General features: G+C 38.4%; 1 protein-coding gene across 4 annotated transcripts; it reads right to left on the bottom strand.

Annotated features, from left to right (window-relative positions):
- Positions 1-710: 710 nt before the first annotated feature.
- HNRNPR (heterogeneous nuclear ribonucleoprotein R) lies at positions 711-26453 on the bottom strand. 4 transcript variants are annotated; one of them, XM_027443719.3, is made up of 11 exons: positions 26294-26453; positions 20031-20196; positions 17676-17794; positions 17129-17236; positions 16352-16465; positions 8423-8599; positions 6538-6673; positions 5257-5462; positions 4430-4579; positions 2165-2286; positions 711-1976 (listed from the first exon to the last, which is right to left on the bottom strand). In XM_027443719.3, the coding sequence occupies exons 1-11, from the start codon at positions 26366-26368 to the stop codon at positions 1364-1366; spliced, it is 1986 nt and encodes a 661-aa protein (XP_027299520.1). In that variant the 5' UTR covers positions 26369-26453; the 3' UTR covers positions 711-1363. The 4 variants fall into 4 exon arrangements, with proteins under 4 accessions (XP_027299520.1, XP_027299519.1, XP_027299522.1 ...); XM_027443718.3 differs by having other exon boundaries at positions 20031-20199; positions 26294-26451; XM_027443721.3 differs by lacking the exon at positions 20031-20196.
- Between the last annotated feature and the right edge of the window lie 695 nt (positions 26454-27148).

Below are 27148 nucleotides of genomic sequence, written 5' to 3'. Positions count from 1 at the left end.
TGTAGCTAGTAGTCTCCACAAAAGATGCATTTTTTAAGCAGCCTATGTTACAAGGCATGAGAATTCTACGGCAAATTGTTCATCATGGCAGAACATCAAATTAAAATGTCAAGACAGAATTAGGTAGAATATGGAGAGTATGTTTGTGTTATCTATAGCGAAAAGTTAGTTTACTGTGCCACAGCACCTAATTTGTTAGTTCTTATCCCTACTCAAACACTACCTTAAGTTAAACTAACATGCTTGAGATCAAAACCATTTCCCTACATGTTTGTACACTGAGTAATACAATGGCTGTATTCTAACAGAATACCCTCTAGAGGGACTCCATAAAACATAGCAAAAAGGAACAAAATTAACGCTATTGTAGGCTCTGCTTCCTTCTCCACATTACATTAACAAATTATATTTGAATTGGATATCCATGAATGTTTGGATACATTTCAACAAATAAAAAGCAAAAAAAAAAAAAAAGATTCAAAGTTAAATGCTGGTAAGTTACTGAACATCAATTAAACAGAGTGCCCTTTGGGCTATCTGTAATTTCTATCTGTAAGTTCAGACTGATGTCCACAGTGCTATGTTGGAAAGCACAAGAAATTTTGCATGAATTTGATCACTCACATAGGCAGTTATACTTTGAAAACAATGTTTTTCGCAAGAATTACCAATGAAATAATGTTTTAGGACACAATTGAATTTGAAATAGGTAATGTTTTGAATAGATTTTTGAGTTTTATTGAAATCTTACATGAACAAGAAATTGGAAATACAATCACATCAAGGAACAAATTGCCACGGCTTTGACGTTTTAAGCCAAACAAATTTTGTAGGGCAGATTTTCAAAAAGGTGTGAAGTTATAACAATTTAAAAACACAGTTAACCTACTTCTAGGAATGCAAAACATACAATCATGTTATTTTCAATACAAGAAAACTTAATTTGTTGTAATTTCTTAAAACTACTAAGACAAAGCACTAGCTTTTACTTTTATGTACAGCATACTCCTATGTAGTCTATCCCAAATCCAAAAAAACTGACCAAAACCAGAGGTTCTGCAAAATCATGATTGAACAGTGTGCCATTCCTGCTTTTAAACTGCTAAAATGAAGCCTAAAATGATAAAAGCATTGAAACCCCTTATGGAGTTCAGGAATTCTGCAAGCCCAATAATGTCCAAGTGCATTTATGAAAAAAGAAAACTAAGAGACTCGAGTATATACACAAGAGTGATTCTTCAGCCCAATACAAATGGCAGCCAATCGCTACTGAAGGATGAAACGTTAAGCCAATTTTGTTTTGAAGGATGTAGAGCTATAGCCAATTCTATGTTTCCAAAATTCTCAATCCCTCCTCACTTGTCTACTTCCACTGCTGCCCATAAGTATCCTGATAAAATTCCTGGTTGTCATTATTGTAACCATAGTTACCGGCATAGTCACCACCTTGCTGGAGCGGCTGTTGAGCGATGGGTTGGGAACCCCAGTTCTGCTGGTTGTTGGTCTGACGGCGCTTGGAATCAGGCTGGTTGTACCCATCTGCCTTTCTCTTGCCTCCTACGTTGCCCCCACGGTTGCCCCTGGCTCCACGAGCACCACGTCCTCTCTGCTGCTGTGCAGGACCCCCTCTCCCACCCCTGGCTCCTCTTGGTGGTCCCATGGGTGCCCCCCTCTGTGAATAGCCAGCTCTACCTCTTGGTGGTGGTGCTCCCCGCCCCCTAGGTGGTGGAGGGGCACCTCTCCCACCCCTTCCTCCTCCTCCTCTTCCTCTTATAGCATAGCCATCATCATAGCCGTAATAGGGATCTTCATAGCCACCACGGTAGTCATGATAGTCATAACCATAATAATCATCATAATAATCTTCATAGCCATAGTAATCTGGGGGATAGCCATATCCACCTCTCCCTCCACGGCCTCTGCCTCTAATAGGAGGTGGCATGCGAGGTGGAGGGTAGTAATAATAGTCTTCATACCTATTAAGAAAAAAAAAAGTAAATTAATTTATCTTGAAAAATCTCCCAAAATAAAGTACATATTTTCCCTTGTTAATAAACAATACACAACATGGAAAAAAATGATTCAGTTTCTTCTGAACTAACTTGTATTTCACAGCAGAATTTCACTCTGCAGTTATTACAGTATTGCAAGAATGAACACTCACGCAGTACTTCTGGAGGCCTGCCTGGCAGCCTGACGTTCTTTCCTTTTCTTATCCGGTGGCTTTGCTAACACTATTTCAATTTCTTCCCCTTCTATTTCTTTTCCATTCATTTCATTCATAGCCTATATAAAAATTAGAAGAAAAATATCAAAGACTTATTTCCATTCCAAAGGAAACTAAAACTTTCTGAAAGAAACCAGTTGGTTGGGCTGTTACAGACTGAACTATGTTCTGTACTTCATTCTCTGTGCTCCTTGAAAGCATAACATGGAAGAACTCTGTTTAAGTCCCTCTTTTCTCACCATATATTCTGAGGCAGCACTTCTTTAAAGAATATTTTCCTTGTACCATAAGGTAAAGGAATCTCAAGCCATATGGAACATCATATTTAAGTAGTGATAGTGTTGTCTGATTTTTATGTTCCTAGATTCCCTAAAAATAATTCAGAGAAATGCTGAGGAAAGTTCTCACTACAAACACTGACACAAGTATTCAGTGTACTTGCAAGACAGGTAGAACGTGTACATGCACAGGAATATGTTGTTTGTATGTGGTCTTCCTAGCTAGTTGAATGTGCTGCATGAGTGTCTCTGGGGACATCAATTATTTTGACACTCAGCTGACTGAACAATGAAGAGATTTGAGGACAAACTTAAGGGGGAAAAAAAAAAGCAACACTGAGAACTGTTTATCTCAAGTGAGGCAACAATCCTCAAGAAAAAGTAATGGGCAACACACAATTTGCAATTCTTGTATGTACAAGAAGAACTTAATATACATATACAAAGTGCAATTAGGTATATGCCTTCCTGTTCTTTGCCTGGAGTTACATACCTCGCATTTAATATTTCTGGGTACTAATACATGCATTAACAAAGACTTCAAACATCCTCAAAAACATTAAAGATAGTGGTTTATTTACTTGAAAGGAGCTATGATTCCAGTGCCTACTGTACTTTCAGTGAGCAAATTCCATGCATTCTATATCATAATTCTTTCATTAAAAAACAGATGGCACACCCATACACAAAAATGACCCACAAAATTCACAAAATAATTTAGTGGTCATAAACTGGAGCATGACAGGGCAGATGTAATAGTATTCTAGCTTATTTCATAGATGCTCGACTCTACTTCATTTGGTCTATCTTCCCATGTGCCACAAGAAGTTTCTAGATGCTCAAATGTAAGAAAAGAACATTCAGAAGTAAGACCTAGTGGGATCAAGCTGGAGGTTGCATAAAGACATACTATATTAAAACATGTCAGTAGGTGTCACCAACTTACCCCTCCTGTCATAGAATCAGGCTTCCTTACCTTTTCTTTGACATGGTCTAAGACTATCCAAACTGACTTCTATATCATTAAATGAGTGACATTGATTCTAAATCCAAAGTCAGTGTATCCTAAATCCTATTTTGGTAGGCAGGAAATTTGTAAGCAATTAAATGGTTACCAGATGCTTAATAAAGTTGAGCAAGGAAAGATCCTTTGAACTATGCAACCACAGACACAATATACACCATACCATTCAGACTCCAAGGTGTAAAACACTTCCTCCACTACCCTGTTGCCTCCATGTCCTATTTCTTTCAAAATTAAAAGGAGTAACTTCTATAGAATTCAAGCCAATGAAGTGTAATCAGTATAGACTAATGTATCTAAGACCAGTTTAGAAGGTCAAAGACAGACACCTTCAAAACTTACATTAATCACCTCTAATGTTTAAAAAGTTATTTAAAATAAACCTTCTAGGGAGCATGCAGAGTTTGTTGGTGGCTTTTTGCCCCCTCCCTCCCCTTCTTTTAAAATAGTCTACATCAGTGTTGCAAGTACCATTCTTCTCTGTTTTGCAAGATACTGCACAGAACTTGCAGGGTATTTCAAAGTATTTGTCATCCCAAGAGCTACACACAGCCTTTAAACAGGGGTCTTTGAGAGACAACTGATACCTTCTGTCAGTGTTTCCTCAGAAAAACTGTCTAGGTTGATCTTTTTTTTCCTCTTCTCTAGTCTAATCTTCTGTACTGGTCTATACCTCTTTTCCAGTCTACTTGTAAACGTGCTACAGTTTTGGCAAGTTTCACATCCTCCTAGCTAGTGAAATCATAGGAACAGAATTATTAGTGTTAAAATTCTCACAATGGAAACCCTATTACATGGGCTCTACAAAACATCTTAAGATATTTGTTAATTAAATTTCTGAAAGCATCAGTACATAAACTGCTGACATCTAATTTATTTAGGGAAGAATAACCAACCTACCTTCACTGCTGCACCTCTGTCCTCAAAATGAACAAAAGCATAGTCCTTTAATTTCTTTACTCTTTCCAGCTTCCCAAATTCAGAAAAGGATTTCTCAAGAATTTCTTCCGTCACAGTAGTGGCCAAGTTTCTTACAAATAAAACTTTCACCTAGTGCATAGGGAAAACAAAAGCTATAATGTTTAAAAGCCAAACATGAAAGTAAACTAACATTAACCAATAAGATGTTATTCCTTATTCTATGCGTTAAGGATTTTTGTCCAACCCAACAGTAAATTCTGTACCCATTTCCAAAAAAAAAAAAACAGAACACAATAGTTTTATGCATTTACCTGTATAAAAATCCTACAACTTCTCTCCTTCCACACTTCCCCTCCATGACCAGAAGGATATCAAGAATATCCAACCATGACTTCCTGCTTCTGGGATGCTACAAGTCCCAGTAAAATTTTAGTAATAGACCTCAAGAGTAGCAAAGAATTATTAGCAAATCTTAAGGAAAAAAGAGCACAATGCTGCACTTCAGCTTCACATCACTCCGAAAAAGTCTTAGAAGATATCCACCTAGTAGACATCAGCATAAGCAGAATGTAGAATAACCATGTACACTATTAATTTAAAACATGAACAGAACAGCATGTTCCTAATGTGTTACACAGGCAAGTGATTTACAGTGACCATACCAGTTTTGATGGCTTACTATGAAAGTGTCCTCTAACTTCTTTCTGTTCCCCAAAACTAGCACTGCTCAGCTGGACCAACTCCACTGCAGCATAAAAATAATTTCTCCCAAAACAGAAGAGAATTCAAGTCCAGGTTTTACATACCTTTGCCATGACTTCTGGATCAGGTTCCTCTACTGGATCAGCCCACTCCACTGTCACAACATTTCCCCAGACTTTTACTTTCCCACTCATCAGGCGACGTCGAGCTTGTGCTGCTGACTTGTGATCTTCATATTCCAAGAAGCAGAATCCTCGATTCTTCTTTTTATCATCAGGTTGATGATACAAGATTACATCCACCAAACCCTCTGAAAAACATGTCTTTAGTATTGAGCTTTAAAAGGCAAGAAGAAAAACAAGTAATCTAGAGTCTACTCTCTAATGCATTCACTTTTTTTTTGTAGCACACATCCTCTGAACTTAACACCTGAAAGAGATGGGGCACGGGCACGAGAAACAGGGAGGAGAAAAATACATATCCATCCAATTTACCAAGAAACAGGTTGCCTACTAAATGAAATTCTCCAGAACAAACTTACCTCAAAACTATGTCCCAAAAAACATCAACATGAACAGTTCAAACATTGTCAATTTTCTATGTTTTGTTTTACCATTTTTACACTTGTGAAAAGCAGTAACATGTGGCATCTCCCATGTCTCAAGGGCAAGATGGAAAAAATTTCTTCCATCTCTCTCCAAAACAAGAGGAGATAGCAAAATGAATATTCACCTTCTGTTTTCACCACTTCCCTGCAGTACTTAAAAATAGTAAACCTAAAAAAGAAGCAGTAGGTTAAAACTCTCCTACAGGGCAATAGCAGAAGATCAAGATTTCAACCTCTCAAAGCAGAAGCATCCTTCTTGTGATAAACTAGATTGTTTTCTTCCTACTTGCTGCAGAATAACTGGGACAGAAATTAATCTGTTATTTCTACAGTAGCATTCTCTCAAAACACTTTTGTATTCCCTCCTCTATCATTCTTCAACATTTGGAGGAACAATGTTTGAGGCTCTCCAGAAACTTCTCAGCTGTGAAAGTAGAACCTACTGTAGATCCAGTTACAAATGCAGAGTCTTCAACACTAACCTAGAATGGATGACAGAATTAGGACTTCCACCACCATCTTTCAGAGTTCATTTATGCTGTTACCATCCCAAATTGTAGTCTTATATCATTAAAAGAGCAGTAAAACAGACATTAGTCCCTTTACACTCCACCACAAAGTACACGTGATACATAAATTTTTCTACCAGATATAAACTTGGAAAGTAACTTAGGATTAGATTAAATGATACCTGAGTAAGTCATGTAATAGAGATGCAAGAGAAAGGTTCAATGGTATTTCAGGATCAGTGTGACAAACTTATTATGAAGTCCTTTACCTGTGACTTTACTAAACTCTTCCAATATGTTTTCCTTAGTCTTGTTCTTTGGAATTGACCCAACAAATAATCTGTTGTTTGCCACAGAGATGCATACTCCAAGGTGCTTCCCAGGACGAATTTCATAGTTGTCACACTGAGAAAAGAAGCAGCCATTCACTTGCACTACCTGATACAAAGTGGATGAAAAGATCCCAATCCCCCAAACCATAAAATCAGCTGTTTCAATATCTGCTATCTTTATACATAGCATATTGAATTCACATTCAATCAAGTATTGCAGTCTTAGAAACTTTTGTTGTTTCAACGTTCACTTAAGAAATTGATGTACAAGAACAATGTGCAACGTACAAGCTGCATGGGGTAAATTAATTCACCTACTGTTTATCTCAGACTTAAAAGCTATTCCTAGACAATGAATGGTGACTGTTTCCTGTGCTTGGAGTCAACATCAGTCATTGCTGCTGTTACTAAAAAAAAAAATGCGTAGAGTTACAGGTACCATGAGTTCTTTCACTTCAATTGCTTTCTTAAACATTACGCACATTTGCTTCAAGACACTCTTAATCACTGTGCCATCCCCCCCCCTTCCCACACTTACAGCAGAGATTTTTCGGGCCCCGTAAGTGCTAGGCCTCTATAAATTTAACTTCTGAAGTTTTATTTCAGAAGCTTCCCTTGAAAACCAGGTTATTCCACTTGTTCATCACACTTGTACCCACAGTTGTATTACTCTGAACAACAATCCTGATATATGTTTAAAGGCAGGAAAGTTCAACATTTAAAAAAAATTAAGAATTCAAGCAATCTTTATCTTGGGTAGGATTTTTCAGACAGGACCTAGTGAGACAGAACGCTGATCGCTAGCCAGCTTCCGAAAAATCTCATATACTTCTGCAAATTTTTCAGCCATTTTTACCCTACGTGTGACTTTGGCATACAGCTAGTAGTACAATATCCTCAAAAACCTTCATATTCAAGAACTAGAACAATGTTAAGGTACTACAGGCTATCAAATGATCACTTCAAAGATATTTTTTTTTTCCCTTCAGATTTTGCTTCAGATACAACAGTGATTCATATCACTACAAAACTTTGTGTTCAACTGCCATGAACTTTATCTGAATCTGTTTTTCAATGTGTATTTTATAAAGCCATTTTACCTAGAATCAACTCCACTCCCATTGATACCTACACATCAGAAGCAGCAGAACCCCTGATGCAGAGAAGCTAAACTTCAAAATTTCACGTTTATTTTCAGTATTAAAAGAATTCTGCTCTTCCTATCAAGGCTTAGTTTTCTTACAAGGTTTATTACACCCCATTTTCCTTTCTTCCAGTAACCTGTGGAAAATATTTCACCTAAATACAAGTCTGACCCCATTACCAGACAATGTTAAGGTAGAAGATGCATGGGTGAAGGGACTCCAGATACAAGGAATATATTCACAAATTCACTTAATTGGTGTACTGGAAAATGGAGGCCAGTTTTTCATCACTGGTGCATCACTTGATACATCTCCTGTCACTTCAGGATCTTCCCCTTCATCTCCCCCAATCAGCAGAAATTTAGAGCAACAACTCTGAGCAGCTTCAACCTAAGAGTTAAGTTTCAGAACACCTTTTTTCTTTCTTCAGTGTCAATAACTCATATCCACCATGTTCAAACACAAATTCAGGAGTAATCCATTTCAAAACCAGTAGACTACATACAAATCTAGTTTTAGGACTATAGTTTGATACTCTAAATCAAGCCAGGAGACAATTTAGGAAAGAAATATTATGAGTCCATCAATGAATGCTTTACAAACACCTCACTATCTAACAGATTCCCAACTTGCTTACAGTTTACATTATCTCATCCAGTCTGAAATAAGTTACTCACCAGTTTGACTGCTTCCTGAGCTGCATCTTTGCTACAAAAGGTAATAAAAGCATAACCTCTGTTTTGACCAGAAAGAGGATCCATCATGAGGCGCAGATCCCAAATTGGACCAGCTTTCTCAAAGAGTGGTACCAATTCATCTTCATACAAGTCTCGAGGAATCTTACCAACAAAAACCTAAGAAGGAAAAGGACACAAAGCTTTTGCAGAAATCCAGATTTATTTTTAGTACTTCAAAGTTCCTGGGAAGGGAAGTAAGTAGGTTGCAGCAGAAATCATCACAGCAGAAATGCTGTAGCCTTCACTAGGGACAACGTTATTGTATCTCCTACTAAAGTCTTCTGAAGTCACAGTGTTAGGACTAGATTTTGCATATGGAAATGTGCTTTGTAATTTGTATATAAAAGGCTGTACATCTCTACCAGTGACAAAAACAGTTCTCATCCTGTCATAATTCTGGCAACTAAAGACCTTACAGTCAGGTGTCTTGTCCAGGTGTCTCCAGGCCAAGTTTTCCTTGCTCTTGAAATATTTTCATATCATTCCCTAGTCCAATCTTGATTAAGAAGTTAGAGATTGAAAAAAAGATCCTTAATAAATTACCCCAATGCACAATTTCAATTTTAATATACACTGTAGTCTTATTTCAACTTGTTTCAGCTTACACTAGCTGAATGCTATACTTGTCTAAGAAAAAGTTGAGAATTCTCATTTTTGTTCCTCATAGAGTGATGACTATTAAACTTGGCAAAAGTTTGTTAAATATTTTAGTCTGTTCAGCTGAGATATAACTAAAAAGATTTTTTTTTCTAATTCCAATATTTACAGATATTTTCTCATTTGATTGTTTTAATCACTAGTGTACCAATTACGGTGCATCCCAAGCATGGCACTACAACAGTTACACTAATTTCTATCCAAGCTGACTTAATAAACATGTAACATTGCTTCTTCTCAAATGTACTCTCGAAAAAGGTTCTAAAAACATTTTAGAACATTGGACATTAAAGCGTGCCTTGTGTTGGTAAACAAAGTTGTCCATTTTTGCACGTCTTGGTTTTAATTGCATCACCTAAGCATTAGTTGGGCCTTCAACTTTCATATTAAAAAAACATCTCATAGAAGTTAACCTCATCCATCTAGGTAAAGCCTTGCCATAGTCTCATCCAGTAACATCTGTACTGAAGGCTTAGCAGACAATTTCAAAACTGAAGAAACTAAGAATAGCCAGAAAAGCATTGATATGGACAAACCCCACAAGGAGAAGGCAGTGACTGATTCAAGAAAAGCAGAAGGCATGATTTTCTTCCAAAGGAAAGCTAGATCCCATGTTTCATGGGATCCCATGATACCATTCACATGTTTCTTTACATTACACAGCTATTGTGCAATTCAGTTACCAGAACATTCCTTTAACATAGCTTAGGCTCCCCACTTCAGTATAAATGCCAACTGGCTATGGTTAATTTGCTACTGAGGAAAGAGAACAGATTTATTATACTGATCACAAGTTTAAATCCAGATTCAATAGGCCTCCTTTTCAGAAAAATTCAGAAATCCCTGCAATAGATGTTTCCATTGGCATTACCTAGAGCATTTCACTCCAAAACGTGTGCTTCCATTATAGTATCACTTTCATGTCTTTAAAAATGGCACAAAACAGGAACTCCAACTTGCTATTAAGACTGCGAAACTATCAGTTGAGCTGTCCAATCTACCACACTGAAAGCTTCTCTATCCCCCTTTCCTTCTAGTTTCTTTGACTCAGTCTCTTATTACCTCCAAAAACTTGAAACCAGCATCAATTCAACAAGATTGCTACAACAGTTCAGGTAATATTCTCCAGTAGCTAAGATGATCAACAGAATTAATGATTTCCTTCTCTTACATTCATACTTGACCTATATTCTGGAATAACTTCACATCTGTATCTGAGTAACTAGATGTCTCTATGGAAATAATGACAGGAATTTAAATGAATTTGCCTTGAGCCTGTAAACTTTAATGCATTAACAAACTAAAATCAGACATACACCGGGTGAACATCTTTCAAGTGTGAGAAGAAACATTAAAAAAGGTTACTTTAAAAAAAAGTTAAAAATTGGTCAACAAGCTTGGAAAGAGATTCTGAAATACTAAAGAATATAAGTATCATGCCTTATTTCATTTTTCAGTTCTACAAGACTGCAACAGAAAAGCTTCAGAAAGCAGCATTACTGTTGAAACAAAATAGGAGATCTTGTGTAAGCAGGATGCAACTGCATTGTTTCCATGCTTCCAAGATCACTGACCATTGGGCAACGTCAAGCACAAATACAGGCTGGGTGAAGAATGGGTTGAGAGCAGCCCTGATGAGAAGAACCCATGAATGCTGGTTGATGAGAAGCTCAACATAAATTGTTGATGTGTGTTTGCAGCCCAGAAAGACAACTGTCCAGGGCTGCATCAAAAGCAGCATGACCAGCAGGGCAAGTGGGGTGACTCCCCTTTCACTGCTCTTGTGAGATCCCACCTGGAGCCTGTGTTCAGCTCTGGGGCACCCAGCACAAGAAGGACATGGACCTGTTAGGAGCCCAGAGGCCGCCACAAAGATGACCAAGGGGCTGTACCACCTCTCATGTGAGGACAGGCTGACCTCACAGCAACCTTCCAGTGCCTGAAGGGGGCTACAGGAAAGCTGGAGCGGGACTCTTTGTCAGGGGGTGTGGTGACAGGACATGGGTAATGGCTTTAAACTAAGAGAGCAGGCTTAGTTTAGATATCAAAAAGAAACTCTTTACTCTGAGAATAGTGAAGCACTTGAACAGTGTGGATATCCCAGCTCTGGAGGTGTCCAAGGAGCTTCTTCAAAGCTTCATCACCCTTTAACAGTACTCTTCATGTGCTTTGCAGTAAATCATTTCCAAATGGCAAATTTAAGTGCAAATTAATGTAGGCTGCATGACTGCTTCAACCCATCCATATCTACAATCATCATTAAAAATATACTGAAGTAAACAAAATTTAGGGTGGTGCAAGGGCCTTTGAGTCCCAACAGTTTTTCCAGAAGAGCAACATTCCATTTGCATAACACATCCTATAGAAGTTTTTTCTAGTTCAACTCCTGCTGGAGTTATTTTACCATTGGTTCTTACATTAGAAAGTTACTATATTACCTGATTCTTCCCATTCAATTTATTACAGACAAAAGGAGTTTTAATGGCTCCTACATCCCCACTAAGGCAACATTTTGCAGACTACAAGATAGCCTCACAACCCTTCCCTGGCATTATACAAATATTGACCATGCATCCACAGCATAGCACATGGAATACCAATTTACCTTCAGAAAGCTAGAAGTAATTTTACATTTTTTTTTTTTAAAGACATTCAAAGATTGTGTCCATCATATTTATCCAATAAATTTCAGCTCTGAAAAGGATATGTAGCTACTCCTATATGTGTTTATGAAACAGCTTATATGCAATTGTCTTAGTATATTATGAAGAAAAAAATCTACTTGCAATATTTCTGAATTTTTATTTAGTATCATTGAAAAACACTGAAATAGAAGTCTGAAGTTAGGAGTAAGGCTTACTTTACCTGGATATCTGTCAGTAAAACTAAAATCAGTGCAGCAATCGGTATAGACTCAAGTCAATTACTCCTGCTAGAAGTACTGCACTAATTTCAGGGGTGGGTGGGAAGAACAGGGTACTTTCTTCTTATGGCTATCACAGTGGAGTAGAGAGCTGGTATTTTACAGTTATCAGTGAACAGTGAAGTCTCCTGTTCTTCTAATCATGCCTTAAGATAGTACATTCATTTATACCAACAGCTGAAGGATGGAGATGAAGTCATCAGTCGCTTCCTTATTTCATTTTTTTAGGTGTAACATTAGTCTGGACAGGCAGTATGCACAGATTTTTATTGTTGTGGTTTTGTTTTTTGTTGTTGTTTGTTTTTAAATGCTGTCTTTTATAAAAGATTACAAAGACTTTTCAGTTTTCCTGAGTTTAACAGACAGCTAAAAGATCATCCATCAGTACACTGAAAATCACCAGAGAAAACGTATTTGCTTAACAGGTTAAAATATGCAACTCAATCTAATTAGATACTACCCCCATATTAGACACAACAGAAACGTTTGTTTTACCACCCAACATTAAGCAATGAAAACACTGAATGCTTGTCTCATTTGCATGAAAGCATCATCTTGAAGTAATGGACAAATGACTAAAATTCCTTTTGTTCCTCATACTCTTAATAAGCTCCTACTTACAAGCTTTTGCTGCATTGGAAAATAAATATTTATAACATTTACTTTTCTTGTCTGCACTCAACCTCAAAAGTCACTGAAATTGCTAAGTAGAAATTACTACTACGTAGGCATCCTCCTATTTTGCTGAGCATCTGGCTTTTAGCCACTTAAGAGTTCCCAATAAGATAACTTAAAATTCTGGTTATTTATACAAAACTACCCTAAAAATACTGGAAAATATTTTTTTCAGCATCACTTGTATATACACATCAGTGAAATGATAAACTACAACTAGCATGGAGAAGGCAGGCTTAAGACAACCCTAATGTACAGTCATCAGTTACTACCTTCCCATTTAAGGATCCATTCTATTTCTTCATCCCTTCAAATAACTTTTTTTTTTTTTTACTTCTCAGAATATGCAGTTTTGCCTTTAGAAACCATCCTTCCTGTGACACTAAAGCATCTTCTTGATGGTAAACAAGTTTCAGAATTTACAAGGATGCAAAAATAATCTATGCACTGAAAAACAATGAAGAATCTAACCATTTTCTTAAACCTAATCTGATGGCTCCACAACAACTCCTGTATCAATGGTTAGTGAAAAGAGCATGGTCAAGAGTTTAGAATGAACTACAAAACAACCTGCAAGTGACCAAAGCCTTGCCCTGCAGAGAAGGGCTTGGGGAGTCTGCTAGACATGAGCTTGACATAAGCCAGCAGTGCACACTGGCATTCCAGAAGGACAACTACATCCTGAGCTGCATCAGAAGAGGAGCGGCCAGCAGGGAGGTAATCATTCACCTCTGTTCTGCCCCTGTGAGATCACCCTTGGAAGTACTGTGTCCAGGTGTGGGGACCCCAGCACAAGAAGGATATGGATCTGGTCCAGAGGAGGGCTATGAAGATGGTCAAGGGGCTGGAGCACCTCTCCTACAAAGAAAGGCTAAGAAAGCTGGGAATGTTCAGCCTAAGGAAGAGAAGGCTCCAGGGGGACCTCATTGCAGCTTTTTAGTAATTCAGGGGGGCTTATAATAAACATGGAGAGTGACTTTTTGCTCAGATAGGACAGGGGGAATGGTTTTAAACTAAGAGGGGAGATTTGAATTAGAGATTAGGAGGAAACTCTTTACTCAGAGGATGGTGAGATACTGGAAAAGGTTGCCCAGAGAAGCTGTGGATGCCCCATCCCTGGAGGTGTTCAAGACCAGGCTGGAGTGGCCCCTGGCCAATCTGATCTACTGGGTGGCATCCCTGCCCATGGCGGGGGTTGGAATTAGGTGATCTCTAAGGTCCCTTCCAACACAAGCCATTTCAATTAAATGCACAGCTCATGCACTTGTGTAACCAAACTAAAGTCTGCCTGTAGACTGTTAGCAAGATGCAGATTCATTCATGACCCTGAATTTCTGGATTTGCGTAGTGACTAGATTGCATCCTTTATATATTAAAAAAGTATTTGAAATCCTTCTGAACGTCTTGTCTATCAGAAGAAAAAGCAGAGAAAAAGATCTTACAAGTTTTAAAGCAGAAACAAAGCAGCATAATATTGATAAGCAATTGATATCAAATATTGATAATTATCAATATTTTCAGATGCACATGACAAAGCCAGTATAAGCAGAGAAGGAAACATGCATGTAACTGCCTGAATTCTCAAATAAATGCCTCCATAAATGTCGAAGTACCAACATTTACTGAGTTCACTTTAAGCAAAATGTTTTTACATTGAAACAGCAAGTCTTTAAATAGATTTTTTTTATTAAGTTACATTATTTATTATTTTCTTCCCCAAGCTTCCACACCTTAACTACTTTGTCTCTGTTGCACAATCTCATCCCCAAAAGATCCAGCTGCTCTTAAAGCCCACCCACTTGAATACACTGATCAGGCTCACCCACATAATCCCTTCAGCAATTCACTGTGACAATCTGTAAGTGTGAATGTTTGACGTGCCCAACATCCAGTTACTTATCAATACCTCGATTTTACTGCACTATATTCAAATATACCATGAAAGAGTCAAAATTAGTTACCATGTAAAGAATTCCACTTTAAAAAAACACACAAATTATTCAATGCATAAATATTTACAGTAAAAAAGACTTGATACATCTGTTGGAAAAAAAAGGTTACTTAGTAAGTATTTTCTTGGTTATCAGTAGCAATACTTGGGTATACTTAAAAAGAGGTTTGCCATCATCATCATCAGCGACAACTCTTTGGAATTGACATATCTGAGCAGGCAAAAAGCTATGAGAATTTTATTCATTTTGTTTAAAATAAGTTTCCAACACAAAAAAAAAATCACAGTCCTACAGAATACATGTGGTATCTTTGCATATTTTTACCCACAGTATTAGAAGAGAGGCTTTTATACTCCTATATAGGCAAAATTTAAGAGTAAAAATATATATATACGCGCACACACACCCCACACTTTGTTCTGGAAAGAAATGCTATAATAATATAGTCATTTTTGTTAAAAACAAAAGTGGTTTGTCTACCAAATCAGAAGATCACATTTAAAATCTTGATTACGGACCCTCATAGCCCAACAGCAACAGCAAAAGACTAAATTAAATTGCTGGATGCTTCATTAATGCAAGGTGTTCAGCATCTGAACAAGTCAAGCTGAGCAGTAATCAGTCTTAAAACCCTTCAAAATGCCAGCATTAGTTTGGTCAAGGCATGATACTTGTAACTGGTTGGCTGGGCTTTGCTACAGACTCTCATGCTGATTCACTGTAGAAGCATTTACATTACCTTACCAGAGTTTCCTCAAGTTAACCTTTCTAGCAAGCTTCAAGAAACTTACAAGTAGTAAAATATATCCCTAATACAATTAAACACAGCCAACTTTTCAACTTTCTTGTGACTTCCTAAAGAGACTAACCACCACCAATAGGACAAAATACTCAAGTTTCCAATCAAGTATTTTCAATCATTAGACACACTGCAATTAAATAACATGAAAGAAATATCATAATGTAATCACCCTAAGTTGGTTAAATGGACTTCTAAGCAACCTTTATGAATATAAAACCGTAAAAATTTACAAGAAGAAACAAGCTACTTGAACTCTTTTAGTGTGGTAGTTTCGCTATCATACCATGAAATTATTAAGTATGCTTTTGTATAGATTGAAGTGAAAGCAAATAAACAAATACTAAGCTAAGTTGTTCTCTTCAAAATAGGTAGTTGTATTGAATAAAAAAAGTAAAGGTATTGAATAAAGATACTCCAAAGTCCTTTCTGCTTTTAGTACATTCCATGAAAATCTTTGTTACTGACACTCAAATTCTATTTAAGTTGTAAACAGTCAAACACTTTTCAGTCATGCTTTTGCCTATACATTCAGCTAATACCTATGTTAGTTACATTTTAAGCCATGAACCATAATCTTTAATTTGTATATTGAAGTCCAACAATTTCATCAGTTATTTTATATTTTAATAAATTGGACATGACTTTCCCCTGTATATTCCACCTGCTTCTTCCTCTCAACCTATTACTCTTTCCTGCAGAATACCAAGGCCTAAGACTGATCAAAACACACAAACACAGAAGCAAGCTTTCTTCTGCAATGCTTAAAACTTTCCTTTATGATTTCTTTTATTTTCCAGTATATCTAATATATTACTTTGCATAAACATACAAAATAATCAGGTTAGTCTGTATATACTAACCTCTGTTCCAATACCAGGCTGAACACCAGAATATACAGTATCTGGAGGAGGGCCCCCATATTTCCTCTGTCCTGTAGTTACATCCAAAGTGTAACCAGTCCTCTCTAGCAAAGCCTGAAAAAAATTGTCACATTAGTTATATGAAGGAGGGTAGTGGGTTGAAAGTATAAATAATGAGATATCATAAGAAACATTTCCTTATTTGCTTCTTGCCACACTTGATATATACCACAACATAGATATGGACATACAGAGCCTACCAAAAAGTGTTATGTGGGAAGGGTTAAAAAACAACCACCACAAACAAAATTTATTTCATACTGAGGTCACCAGAAACAACTTGTTTTCCTTTTCCCATTTCACTCTACTAGAACATATGTAGTACCACAAGAACTTCAGAACACCAGGCAATTCTTCTCACCCACTTTGTATTTAGGTTTTGCACAATAGAGAAACTGAGTCTCAGTGTTAGTGTGTTAAGACACTATCTTGTTGAGATGTCCAACTAGTCTCGTAGTAGCTTTGAGCTTGCAAAAGCTTTAAAGTAAAAAGACAAGTAAGAATTTTCAGATATCAAGTTCATGCGTTTTGGTAATTGTGTAATCAGGTAGATCTGCATTTCAAACAAGTACTCTTTTCAGTCTTTCTTTCATACATTCCTTGAAGCAAAGTATGAATATACTTCTCCAAGAAGTATTAATGCTTCTTAAGTACATTAAAATTACATCAGCCTATGTACACGTAGTACAAAATAAGTCAGTATTTTCTAAACGTTACCTTGATCTTTGCTTCATCTGGTCCCTTTGTTGATTCCTGTACTTTGCTGCCTTGTTTCTCTCTTTGCCTGTAGGTCTTCATAACTCCACATAAAAATGCACTTTTGTTCTGTAGATACAATTTACAAAATCATTAAATTGTGGGTATGAAAAGCCCTGGAAATGTACCGAATCTTACACTCCATACTGTGAAGTCACTATATCAAGCCAATGCAGTAAACAAAATATCAAAAGAATCCTCTAGAAAAATAAAACAATTAATTGAACAAGTTTGTAAGACTGGAATTTCAAGTAGTATTTTAACCTCATTTTCTCAATAGCACTCATTTTTATTATCTATCAGCTTTTGTTTTGCACTCAAATATCCACACATTTAGGGCATTTTTTTATTATTTTTTTATTATTTTTTTTTACACAGGCCTGTGATTTGGGTTTGAAACATTAGAATACAGGAACAAAGAATTTCTAAGTTTTAACTCTCCTCCTGCCAGTAGTGCCAGAACACTATTTATACTTATGTGCTCACATTCTTGGAGCTCTCACCTTACCTGTACATGCGACAGGTCACTTTCTTTAAACTGCTGTAATACAGAGAGGGCTCCTTCTTCATTAAATTCCCTAAGAGCATCAATTGCTCTTTCATCAAGATCGACATAAGCTACCAACCCTAAAAGTTAAAGATAAAGAAGTTACAGATTTCTATTAAACTTCATACAAACTAAGAACTATGCAGTCTGCTTTTAAAGTCAAAAAGTTACGTTCCATAACAGTTACACATTTAATATAATTACATATACCTACACAAGCATATGAAAGAATATGAGTACAACAATGAAAAAAGTTAAATTAAAATGTATATACCTAAGCATTAATTGAAGTGCAAGATTACATCCCATGTGTAACAGCTTTCTAATGTTTGAAAATCCAACAGTAAACTCTGTGTCACTTCTAATGATTTGGGTTTTGTTTGTTTGGCATTTATTTTAAGTTTCACACTTCATTCTCTTGAATAGAGCTGTTCTACAGTAAGCTGACATGAACATTACATGTATCCTACAGCACGTAAAAAGTGAGCTACCTAACTGAAGGTTAAACACGAAGCACTACAAAATATTAGTAGAATAATTTATTCACTCTTTCCTCCCAACGTTAAAAAAACAAATCAGTAGACTTCCTGTGTCTAAAAAATTATATTTTTTAATACTCATTTTGTTGCTCTAAGCAGCTTAAGAGCCAGAATTAAAAAAAAGGTATTATTTTGAGCCCTGCTGTGTACCCGAAACAGCTAGCATTAATTTTACAGGTACAGACTCCCCCAAGGAACATTGGACCAGTTCTGAAGCACTTTTTCTGTTAAAAGATCTTTACAGGTTATTTTTTCCCTTTTACAATGCACTTGCATAAGCTGTGGAGTGTGAGAACTATAGATATTAACATTTGCACTTTTAAAACCACACACAGCAAAAAATACCAAGAACTCCACACACTTTGCAACAGCTTGATCTCCAGAACACACAATTATTTAGTTACTACTTGATTTCAAAAATGCAAAGTAGTGCCAAGCCCAAGGACTACATTTCAGAAGTGATCCTGCATATTGGAAGGCACCTGTATCTTTCAGGTAAAATCTCAGCAGATTAAAAATCTCAAACTTCAACCCCAAATTTAGCTCTAGTGTCAGAAGTAGTTTTGTTCACTGACAAACCCCTGCACAATACAAGTATCTTCAGTGCATTTAAGGAAGTATGAATATGTGTTTTCAGGTCACTCATGCAATGGAATTATACTAGGTAGTCAGGTTCTGGGCTGAAAAGCTTTTAAACTCCCTTGAGAACTCCTCACAACACAACCTAACATACATATTAGAGCCCCACAAGTTCCTCTGCCCAGGCATTTACACCTTCTCTCAAACCATCAAGTGCTCATCATCATGACCCATAGTTAGAAAGTGCATATCTAAAAGCTGGTAAAGTCTTGATGAAAGCTCACTGTGAATGACTTCCAAAAGACATCATCCACATGATCCAGAATGTCATACTGATGATGGTAAGATATTGGTTTTGAACTGCCTTCATTTAATCAGTGGAATTTTGACTCTTTTCAAGAAAAACTATCATATTGCCACCAAGGCATTCAAGATAAGCTCATAAAGCAGTTCTATTGCTTCTTGTACATCTGTTCACAGAACACACTCTAAAGAGGAGAAGGAAGCTTCTGTCTAAAGGACAAAATAATAAGGGTGGACAGGATGCTACAAAAATAAAATAGAAAAAAAAAACATTGCATATAAAGAAACCTTCTCTATAGCAGTTGCAGAGACCACTTGCTACCAGCAAAGCATTACTCCATTTGCTAGATAGCTTAGTCCTTGATTTTGTTAAAAAAAAGTTAGTATCAATCTGAACTTTTCAATGTAGTAACCAGCATGGATTAAAATGTCCACTCAGAACAAGAGAGAACACAAAATCCACAGGCAGACTCAATTCAAATGTAGTCCCAGGCAAGACAAGCTAGTTGCTTCCCTCACTAGGTCACCTATCCAGCCTTTGAGTGTTTAAGAACCACTGTGAGGAGTTGACAGTAGAAAAGTAAAAGCAAAATGATGATTTGGATTGAAGAAAAAACGTACAGTTTAGTATGTTCAAACATACATCTTTATTAGATAACTAAGAAACTAGTGTTCTGTGCCCTAAAGCAACTAAGATAACACATACAACGCTAAGGATGTGTCAAATACTTAGTCAATGTAAAACCCAATTTGCCTTTAGGGAAGTCAAAGTAGCAAAACATTCAGAGCTACACAGATCAAAACCAATGTATTTTTAAATCTTAATCTGTAAAAATTTGAAAATGGTATGCCCTCACTTTCATAACCAGTCAGAAACAAGAAATGCATATTATACCTGTCTGAAATATTTCATCAAGTCTCTCTGCCACCTTCTGTGGGAGGCCTGCCTCTATCAGTGTCTTGTAGTGTTCTGTGTGAGTTACACTGGAAGTATCCATTGGTTCTTCCTCTTCTTTTAACTGTACCGCATTACCATTCACCTGATTAGCCATTTTATTATGCTGCTGGAAAAAATTCAGGAGCTATATTACAATAAGCCAGGAAAAAAAAAAAACTAGTTTGTAGGACAATGCATGATTTATCTAAACTAATTTGTATACATGCTGCAAATGACCTCTATCAAGTTTTATTTAGTACTTTTTGGATGCAGCTGATCTAAGTTGCAAAATAAAGTACAACCCTTAATACTGCAGAAAATGTACATGGAAGAATTTACTTTTTTTTTTTTTTAAATGTACTTCATGTACATAACAATGTCTACACTTCAGATTGTCAGCAAGTTAACTGTTTACCATAGCAGCTAGAATGCACTGGGATACGATAACATCCTTCAGAGAAGAATCAGAAGAGCTAGTTCTATTTTCATTTCCCATTCCTCTACTTTTAAAACAATCATTTAAAATTCAGTGAACACATAACCCTGCAGGGTAGCTTAATGTATAAAAATGTCAATACTTGTTTGCTAATTTTCACTTTCTTGGCTTGTTGCCATGCCTTCCTTCAAACCCAACATACTGCGTAAGACTAGCCAAACACTTTCTCACAACACTGTCAGAGCTCTGAAAAGGTAGGAAGAGAAAAATTGCACTAACAAGCACATTAAAATTTCAAGCTGCAGAGCTGTTTCCATGCTTTCAGTTTTACTCAAATAAGAGCTCTAAAAATCACAGTACTTTTTTAGAATATATAACTTATTGGTTTAAAAGGAAGCCATGACCGCAGCATCTTCATTTAAAGACTTGCTTTCAGAATTAACAAACTGATTGCAAATATGTGCACTGAAAAATGCACAGCTATGTTCAGACAATTCCAGTGGGCTTTGCCCAATTCATTAAAAACAGTTTCCATTTCTCAATTAGCCAGCCAGCGGATGTTTAGTACTCTCAAATAAAAAGGCTGACAAAAGACAAGTCAACTACCCAGCAGAGAACATTAGGATGATCAATTTAAGTTCAGAAATTAGATGAGCCTCAGGGTTTGAAAGATAAGAAGTGGATGATCAGCAGTGAAATGATAACCAGATAGACATATGCAGCATGGCAAGAGCAATGCAATTAAGTACTGGAATACAGATAAGAAGATTCAAGAACAGTTTTGGTTGTTTGTTTTTTTTTTGTTTGTTTGTTTTGTTTTTGTTTTTTGTTTTTTGTTTTTTTTTTTTTTGTCAGGGTATGGGTTAAAAGGTGTTAGACTCTGAAGCCCTAAGCTATTTACTATCCCGAAAAATAAAAAAAGTCTCCAAAGACAATCACACCTACAACAGTCCTTTGTATACCCATCCCTTCTAGATGAGAACTAGTGAACTTTTTGGAAGATATCCTATGATGACTTGCAAGCTCAAGCAAGAAAAAAAAAGTTTTCCTTCAGACAGAAAAGTAATGATTTTTACTAAGACTGTCTTGCCTTGAAGGGCAATTTTAAAAAGAGATAATACAGCCTCATGTTGTTTCTTTAGCAGTTGTCACTTCTTTATGTGATTAGCAAAGAACGGATACAAAGTCTTTTATAGCTACATGGCATATATAGACGCATCCTGTTTCTTGACCCAGAGAAATTGCTTTCTAACCAATTCAGTTTGCTTCAAAACAAAGTTACTTAAAAGCAACCATGAATATAGCCTAACTACAAAATAAAAAAATGCTACCTGTGGACTACAGCAATGCTTACCTATCATTACAAGTGTTGACTAAGCACTCCAAGCACTAACTGAAAAACAAGTTTCTATAGGTATGCATACAAAAATCATGGAAAGAAGAAAAAAAAAATCAACCATGCCTGCGCTTGATAGACTGCCACTGTAGTAACTTAAATTTGAAACCATACAGGGCAAAAGGGGTTTAGTTAAACTGAAAATGCTTCAGGTCAATCATTCTAAATCCCTCTTCTCAAAAGTGAAGATGATACAAAAAATACACACGCAGATTTCTGTTTTCACCTCCTATTTGCCTTATAAAAATCTGTTACACACACACACAAACAAGAATTGTGAAGCTAAGCAAAGACATTAACACAGAAGTATTTAAAACAATTACAAGTGACTTAAGCTGCCTGAAAATTTGCCTTTTTTGTCAAACAAGATTGTTTACAAGTGGCACATTCCCATAAATTTAGCACTGCTGAACACATTCTCGTACTTGCCTATAACTGAACAAAAGGTTGACAATGATACCATGTCAGGTAGAAAAGCCTTATCTGCAGTTCAATAACTCATACCCATGATATACAAGATTTGCAGCCTAATGGCATGAAAAGATTATCTACCTTTATCACAGAAGAGTGTGTGGAGCTGTATCTAATGCCTAAGCATCAGATTAATACACAGCACCACAGCTGATCAAATTATTTTCTAATTAGGTTTTTAGACACAAAAATTAAATCTTGGCATGTTAATTCACTTTTTGCTTAAGAACTAGTATCCTTGTGAAGAACTAAATTCAAACGTATTCTGTGTTCACCAGCCATTAAAGTTCAGTTTAGCTGTTCAAATTTCAGCAATTTCCTGTCCCAAAAACTTAACTTAAAAAGACTTTCTTAAAGGAATTTTCTCTGGGAAGTTTTTAAAGTGACATAGCTGTCAGAATATTTGGGTCCCACCAGCATCCAGAAGAAATGTATTTTTCACAGTTATAGTAAGAAGTTCCCTGCTGGCTTCACAAGCTGGGCCAGAAATCTGAGGTTAGGAGGACTTCACACATCCTGTATGATTACCAACAAACAAAATTACATCTCTTACACCACTGAAATCCTAACTCCGCGTTCCTCAGAGATGCATGAGTGAAAGTCATAGCTGTAGTCATCTTTTTCAAGATCACTTTACTCTCCTGCTAGAGAGCATCACCTACATGTAGCCATCAAGTTGGTTTTTTTAATTGACTTAATTAGTAAGGAAAACACAGAATGATTTTAACACTTTTTATTCTCCTCTAAAAAATTTTAAAAGTATATTTAATAAAGAGGAGCATTATCTATGTTTGTATATGCAGTGTTATCCACGTGGCTCAGCCCACCCAAGCCACACAGAAAAGCACATACATGCAGGTAAAAGTGACAAATACTTTACTCTGATATACATTAAATAACTCAAAGAAAAGATGGAGACTGGTTGAATCGCAAAGATTTTAAGTGTTGATAATAAGCAAAGAATTATGTGTATTAGTATGTGTGGGATATGCATTTATTTTTAAAAACATGCAAAAAAGGATGAATTTAAAACTGCATACACAAAAACAGGCTTACCAAATAAGCAGCAGCAAAGACATATTGTGGGCAACTTTACAAATGCAAGGAGAGTTCCAGTGGTACCTGAAACAATGCCTAGCTTCACCTTTTCAGAGCTGAAGAACTGTATGTGCAAGTGGGGGGTGTTGTGAAGGCTGTCTTGTTTTAAGCTTCACACAATTGTTGACACATCATTGTCAACAATGTTTTTCTGAAGTCCATGAACACTCAATTATATCAGAGGTACTTTTAAGCCATCTACTAACTTTCACTTGGAATTTCTGGATCCTGCATCTCAAAAGACAAATCTACCAAGTGACTAGACTGTTTTTCTTTTAAGCATATTGACAAGCGGAAGGTTAAAAACTACAGATGTTTCTCAATTAGCCAGAAACAAGCTTATTTTCATGCCTAAAGCAAATAAATAATATAAAATGGCTCATATTTATTTTTTCCATTTGGAAAAGAAAATCTAACTCAACACACACCTGAGCCTGGCAGCATACAGTGTCTTGAAAACGGAAGCTTAGCCTGAGAACAACAATCACTGGAACAGCCACGAGGTTACTATTTCCTGTATTTCATACCACTCCTCCAACAGAGGTTGCCACCCACAGACTAAGTATAACTCTAGCCAATTAAGTATAACTGCAGTCTAGTTAACTGCAAAAGTGTTTAGTAACAGCTTAAATGAGCAGAAATAGCAACTTCTGGCAGAAGAAAGATACTGTAAACTACCATAAACAACTTCACAGTGATTATCAATACTGTTTTCAGCCTTCTGCTATGTAACTCCTGATTTCATGAAGTAACTGAACTGTACTTGTTTAGCTCAGGTGCACTGGAAGCATAACTAAGTCGTGCATAAAACTGCACCAAAGTAATTCCAAATTGCTTATGTTACTATTCTGCTATAGAATACGTAATTTGTAAGCCTGTAGTATCTGTAGAATCTATAAGAAATTAAAAATAGCATTGGGGTATTACTTTTTTTGAAAGTTTTGTTTGTTTAAGTGAACCACAGGAAAATGTAATAGCCACTATAAAGGTGTCTTATGCTTCAAGAAGATTCTTGCCAAAACAGGAAGAGAAGAAGCACACAAGCAAGTGGAAGGTAAGAACTCACACTAAAAATACTGAACTGGGAGCTTATTAAAACCTCACTTGTTCATAAAAAGGGAGCATACCAGTAACTTTTATATGAAAGCACTATTGCCATTTCTTTCGTACCATAGTTTATTCAACCACAGAAAGTACATTTTTACAGCTTAATCATGATATGTTTATCAGCATTAATTATGAGAAAACTTGTTTTGAAGTTATCGTCCCCTGAAAAACTTTTACATATTAGCCAGTTTCCAGACCAGTATTTCAGTGGCAGACGACCTCTACAATAATGAGTAGTTAGCACCCTCATCCCTCCAGCACTGAGTTTTCAGCCCTTCCCAATCCATAAACCTATGGAATGAAAAAAAAAAACAAAAACGGAGAACCTCCATCATGATGCTGACCAAAAGACTAGCACAGCCCCGACAGAAACTATGCTTCATCTACACAAGTATAAGCAACCTCCCCGTCAAGAGATAACTTTACCACAGAGGACAGCAATGCACACATCTGTGCCATTAAAATACAGCTGCATGAGTAGCTACAACATGTTGCTAACCCAAAGTATAAAGCCTCACACATTCTCGTTTTTAACTGGAGTAGGTCATTTACAGCTCATCTGGTAGGTTGGGCTGTACAGAACAACATTCATGGCACTCCAGTTCAAAGTAACATTTCAACAAAAGTGAGCGTTGTTCTCACGAGTTTATCCTCAAGGAATTTTTCAGACCGTTGTCTAAGGAAGAAGGAAACATTGCTTCTCCTGACAAAACTACTAAGTTCAGTGTTAGCAGGAGGCTCAAGTATTATACCAAAACAATCGTATTTCAACAGAAAACTGAGAATCACTACTGCTGGGATACTCTAGCACTGTGTAAGTTGCCAAGAGAATCCAAGCAACTTTTTTCAAAGAGTCATCTAGCACAGCTCGTGCATACGATGAACCAATTCAAAAATCGATAGGTAAGCATGTTAAGACCCCGTAACTGGAGCCACATTTACAAAATGAAAATAACAACAACATATTTCAAGATATCTAAGGGAAACTTCTGCAGTTTTGGTAAAGACCTCTCTTAAAAGATCGTTATAAGAAAAACAACGTCCTAGCAACACACTTCTGGAGAATTTCTCCTTCACGGCATTAGCTGAGTGGCACTCTCTGAGAGTATTAAAGAGTGCACCCGAGAGCTCCGAGTGCAGGGCAGTTCTCATTCTCCACAGCCCGCTGTATCGCAACAACCGCTACCCCAGAACCGGAGCGTGCTGCGGCACCGACGGGTTTTCTGTCAAGGCCTCCTTCAGTCTCCCTCCCGCATCCCGGCCGTCAGGGCGCCTCAACCCTGACAACTTCGGCAGCCAGGAGGGGACGGGAAGGGCCCTGCCCGCGCAGGGGACGCGCCGCAGCCAACCTCGGCAGGGGCGCAGCGGGGGCAGCCTCCCCCCGCCACCGCGATGCGCCTCCCGTGCAGGGCCCGGGCCGGGCCGGGCCGGGCCGCTCCCCCCCCCCGCCAGGCCCGCCCCCAGCGCCACAGCCCGCGCGCGGCCCGCCCGCTCCTCCCTCCCCCGGGCCCGCCGCACAGACAGGGCCGCTCCCGGCGCCGCCCCCGTCCCGCTCTCTCCTACGCGGCGCGAGCGCCCCGGGCCCGCCTCCGCCAGCGCCGGGCCTAACCGGAGCCCGCCCGCCCCGCTGCCGGCCTCCCCCCCCCCCCGGGAGCCCTCGCCCCCTTTTCGCGGAGCCCCCCCCCCGCGCGAGGCGGCCCCCCGGGGACTCACCGGAGCGGGGCCTGCGCGGCGCAGCTCGGGCCCAAGCAGCGACGGCAAATGGCGCGCGCTCCTCCTTCTCCTCATGGACGGCGGCGCGACCCCGGCAACACGCGGGGTTTCCCGGAACTGTTTCCAGGGACCGCTGCTTCACCCACTCAGGACCTCCCGCTCGAGACGGGCGGCCGGGCTCGCCTATAAAAAGCGGGAGGCGGGACCAGGCCTCGCCGCCGGAGGCCAATGAGCGGGAGGCACCGCGACCAATCGCGCGGCGCCTTCAACCCGGCGCGCCGGCAGGGCCGGAGCTGGGAGGATTTAAAGGGGCAGCGCCGCTGCCAGCCGCCGAACAAAGAGAGTGCGGGGAAGGCGCGGGGCTGTCCTGCCCCTGTCGTGCGGCGGCGGCCGCCAGGCTCCGCCCGAGCAGCGGGGCGGGCCCGAGGCTGGGCTCCTGTGAGGTTGGCGGCGGAGGCCCCCAAGGGCGGGAGCGGGGAGGAGGAGGAGGAGGTGGCAGCGGCTGGGGCGGTTCTCCCAGCACGCGTGGTTCTGGTGCCTGGCCCCGCTCAGTAACCTGCGATGAGATGGAGCTTGCTTACTGCGCAAATTGGCTTGGTCAGGCTCTTGGTGGGCACAGCCTCACAGAATCACACAGAATCATCTAGATTGGAAGAGACCTCAAGATCATCGAGTCCAACCTCTGACCTAACGCTAACAGTCCCCACTAAACCATATCCCTAAGCTCTACATCTAAACGTCTTTTAAAGACTTCCAGGGATGGTGACTCCACCGCTTCCCTGGGCAGCCTGTTCCAGTGTCTAACAACCCTTTCAGTAAAGAAGTTCTTCCTAAGATCCAACCTAAAACTCCCCT

Source organism: Anas platyrhynchos, chromosome 24, assembly GCF_047663525.1.
Source record: "Anas platyrhynchos isolate ZD024472 breed Pekin duck chromosome 24, IASCAAS_PekinDuck_T2T, whole genome shotgun sequence".
NCBI classification, from domain to species: domain Eukaryota; kingdom Metazoa; phylum Chordata; class Aves; order Anseriformes; family Anatidae; genus Anas; species Anas platyrhynchos.
Note: the sequence above shows the minus strand (reverse complement) of the source record. Positions and strands in the feature narration are given on the sequence as shown.

Bases quoted from the DNA above. Each gene is read 5' to 3' on its own strand.
- HNRNPR (XM_027443718.3), bottom strand. From the start codon at position 26,368: ATGAGGAGAAGGAGGAGCGCGCGCCATTTGCCGTCGCTGCTTGGGCCC. The intron at 20,200-26,293 runs GTGAGTCCCCGG...AATTTTTTCCAG, and splicing joins GCCGCGCAGGCCCCGCTCCG to CAGCATAATAAAATGGCTAA. The intron at 17,795-20,030 runs GTATAATATGCA...TTTAACTTTTAG, and splicing joins TGATGAAATATTTCAGACAG to GGTTGGTAGCTTATGTCGAT.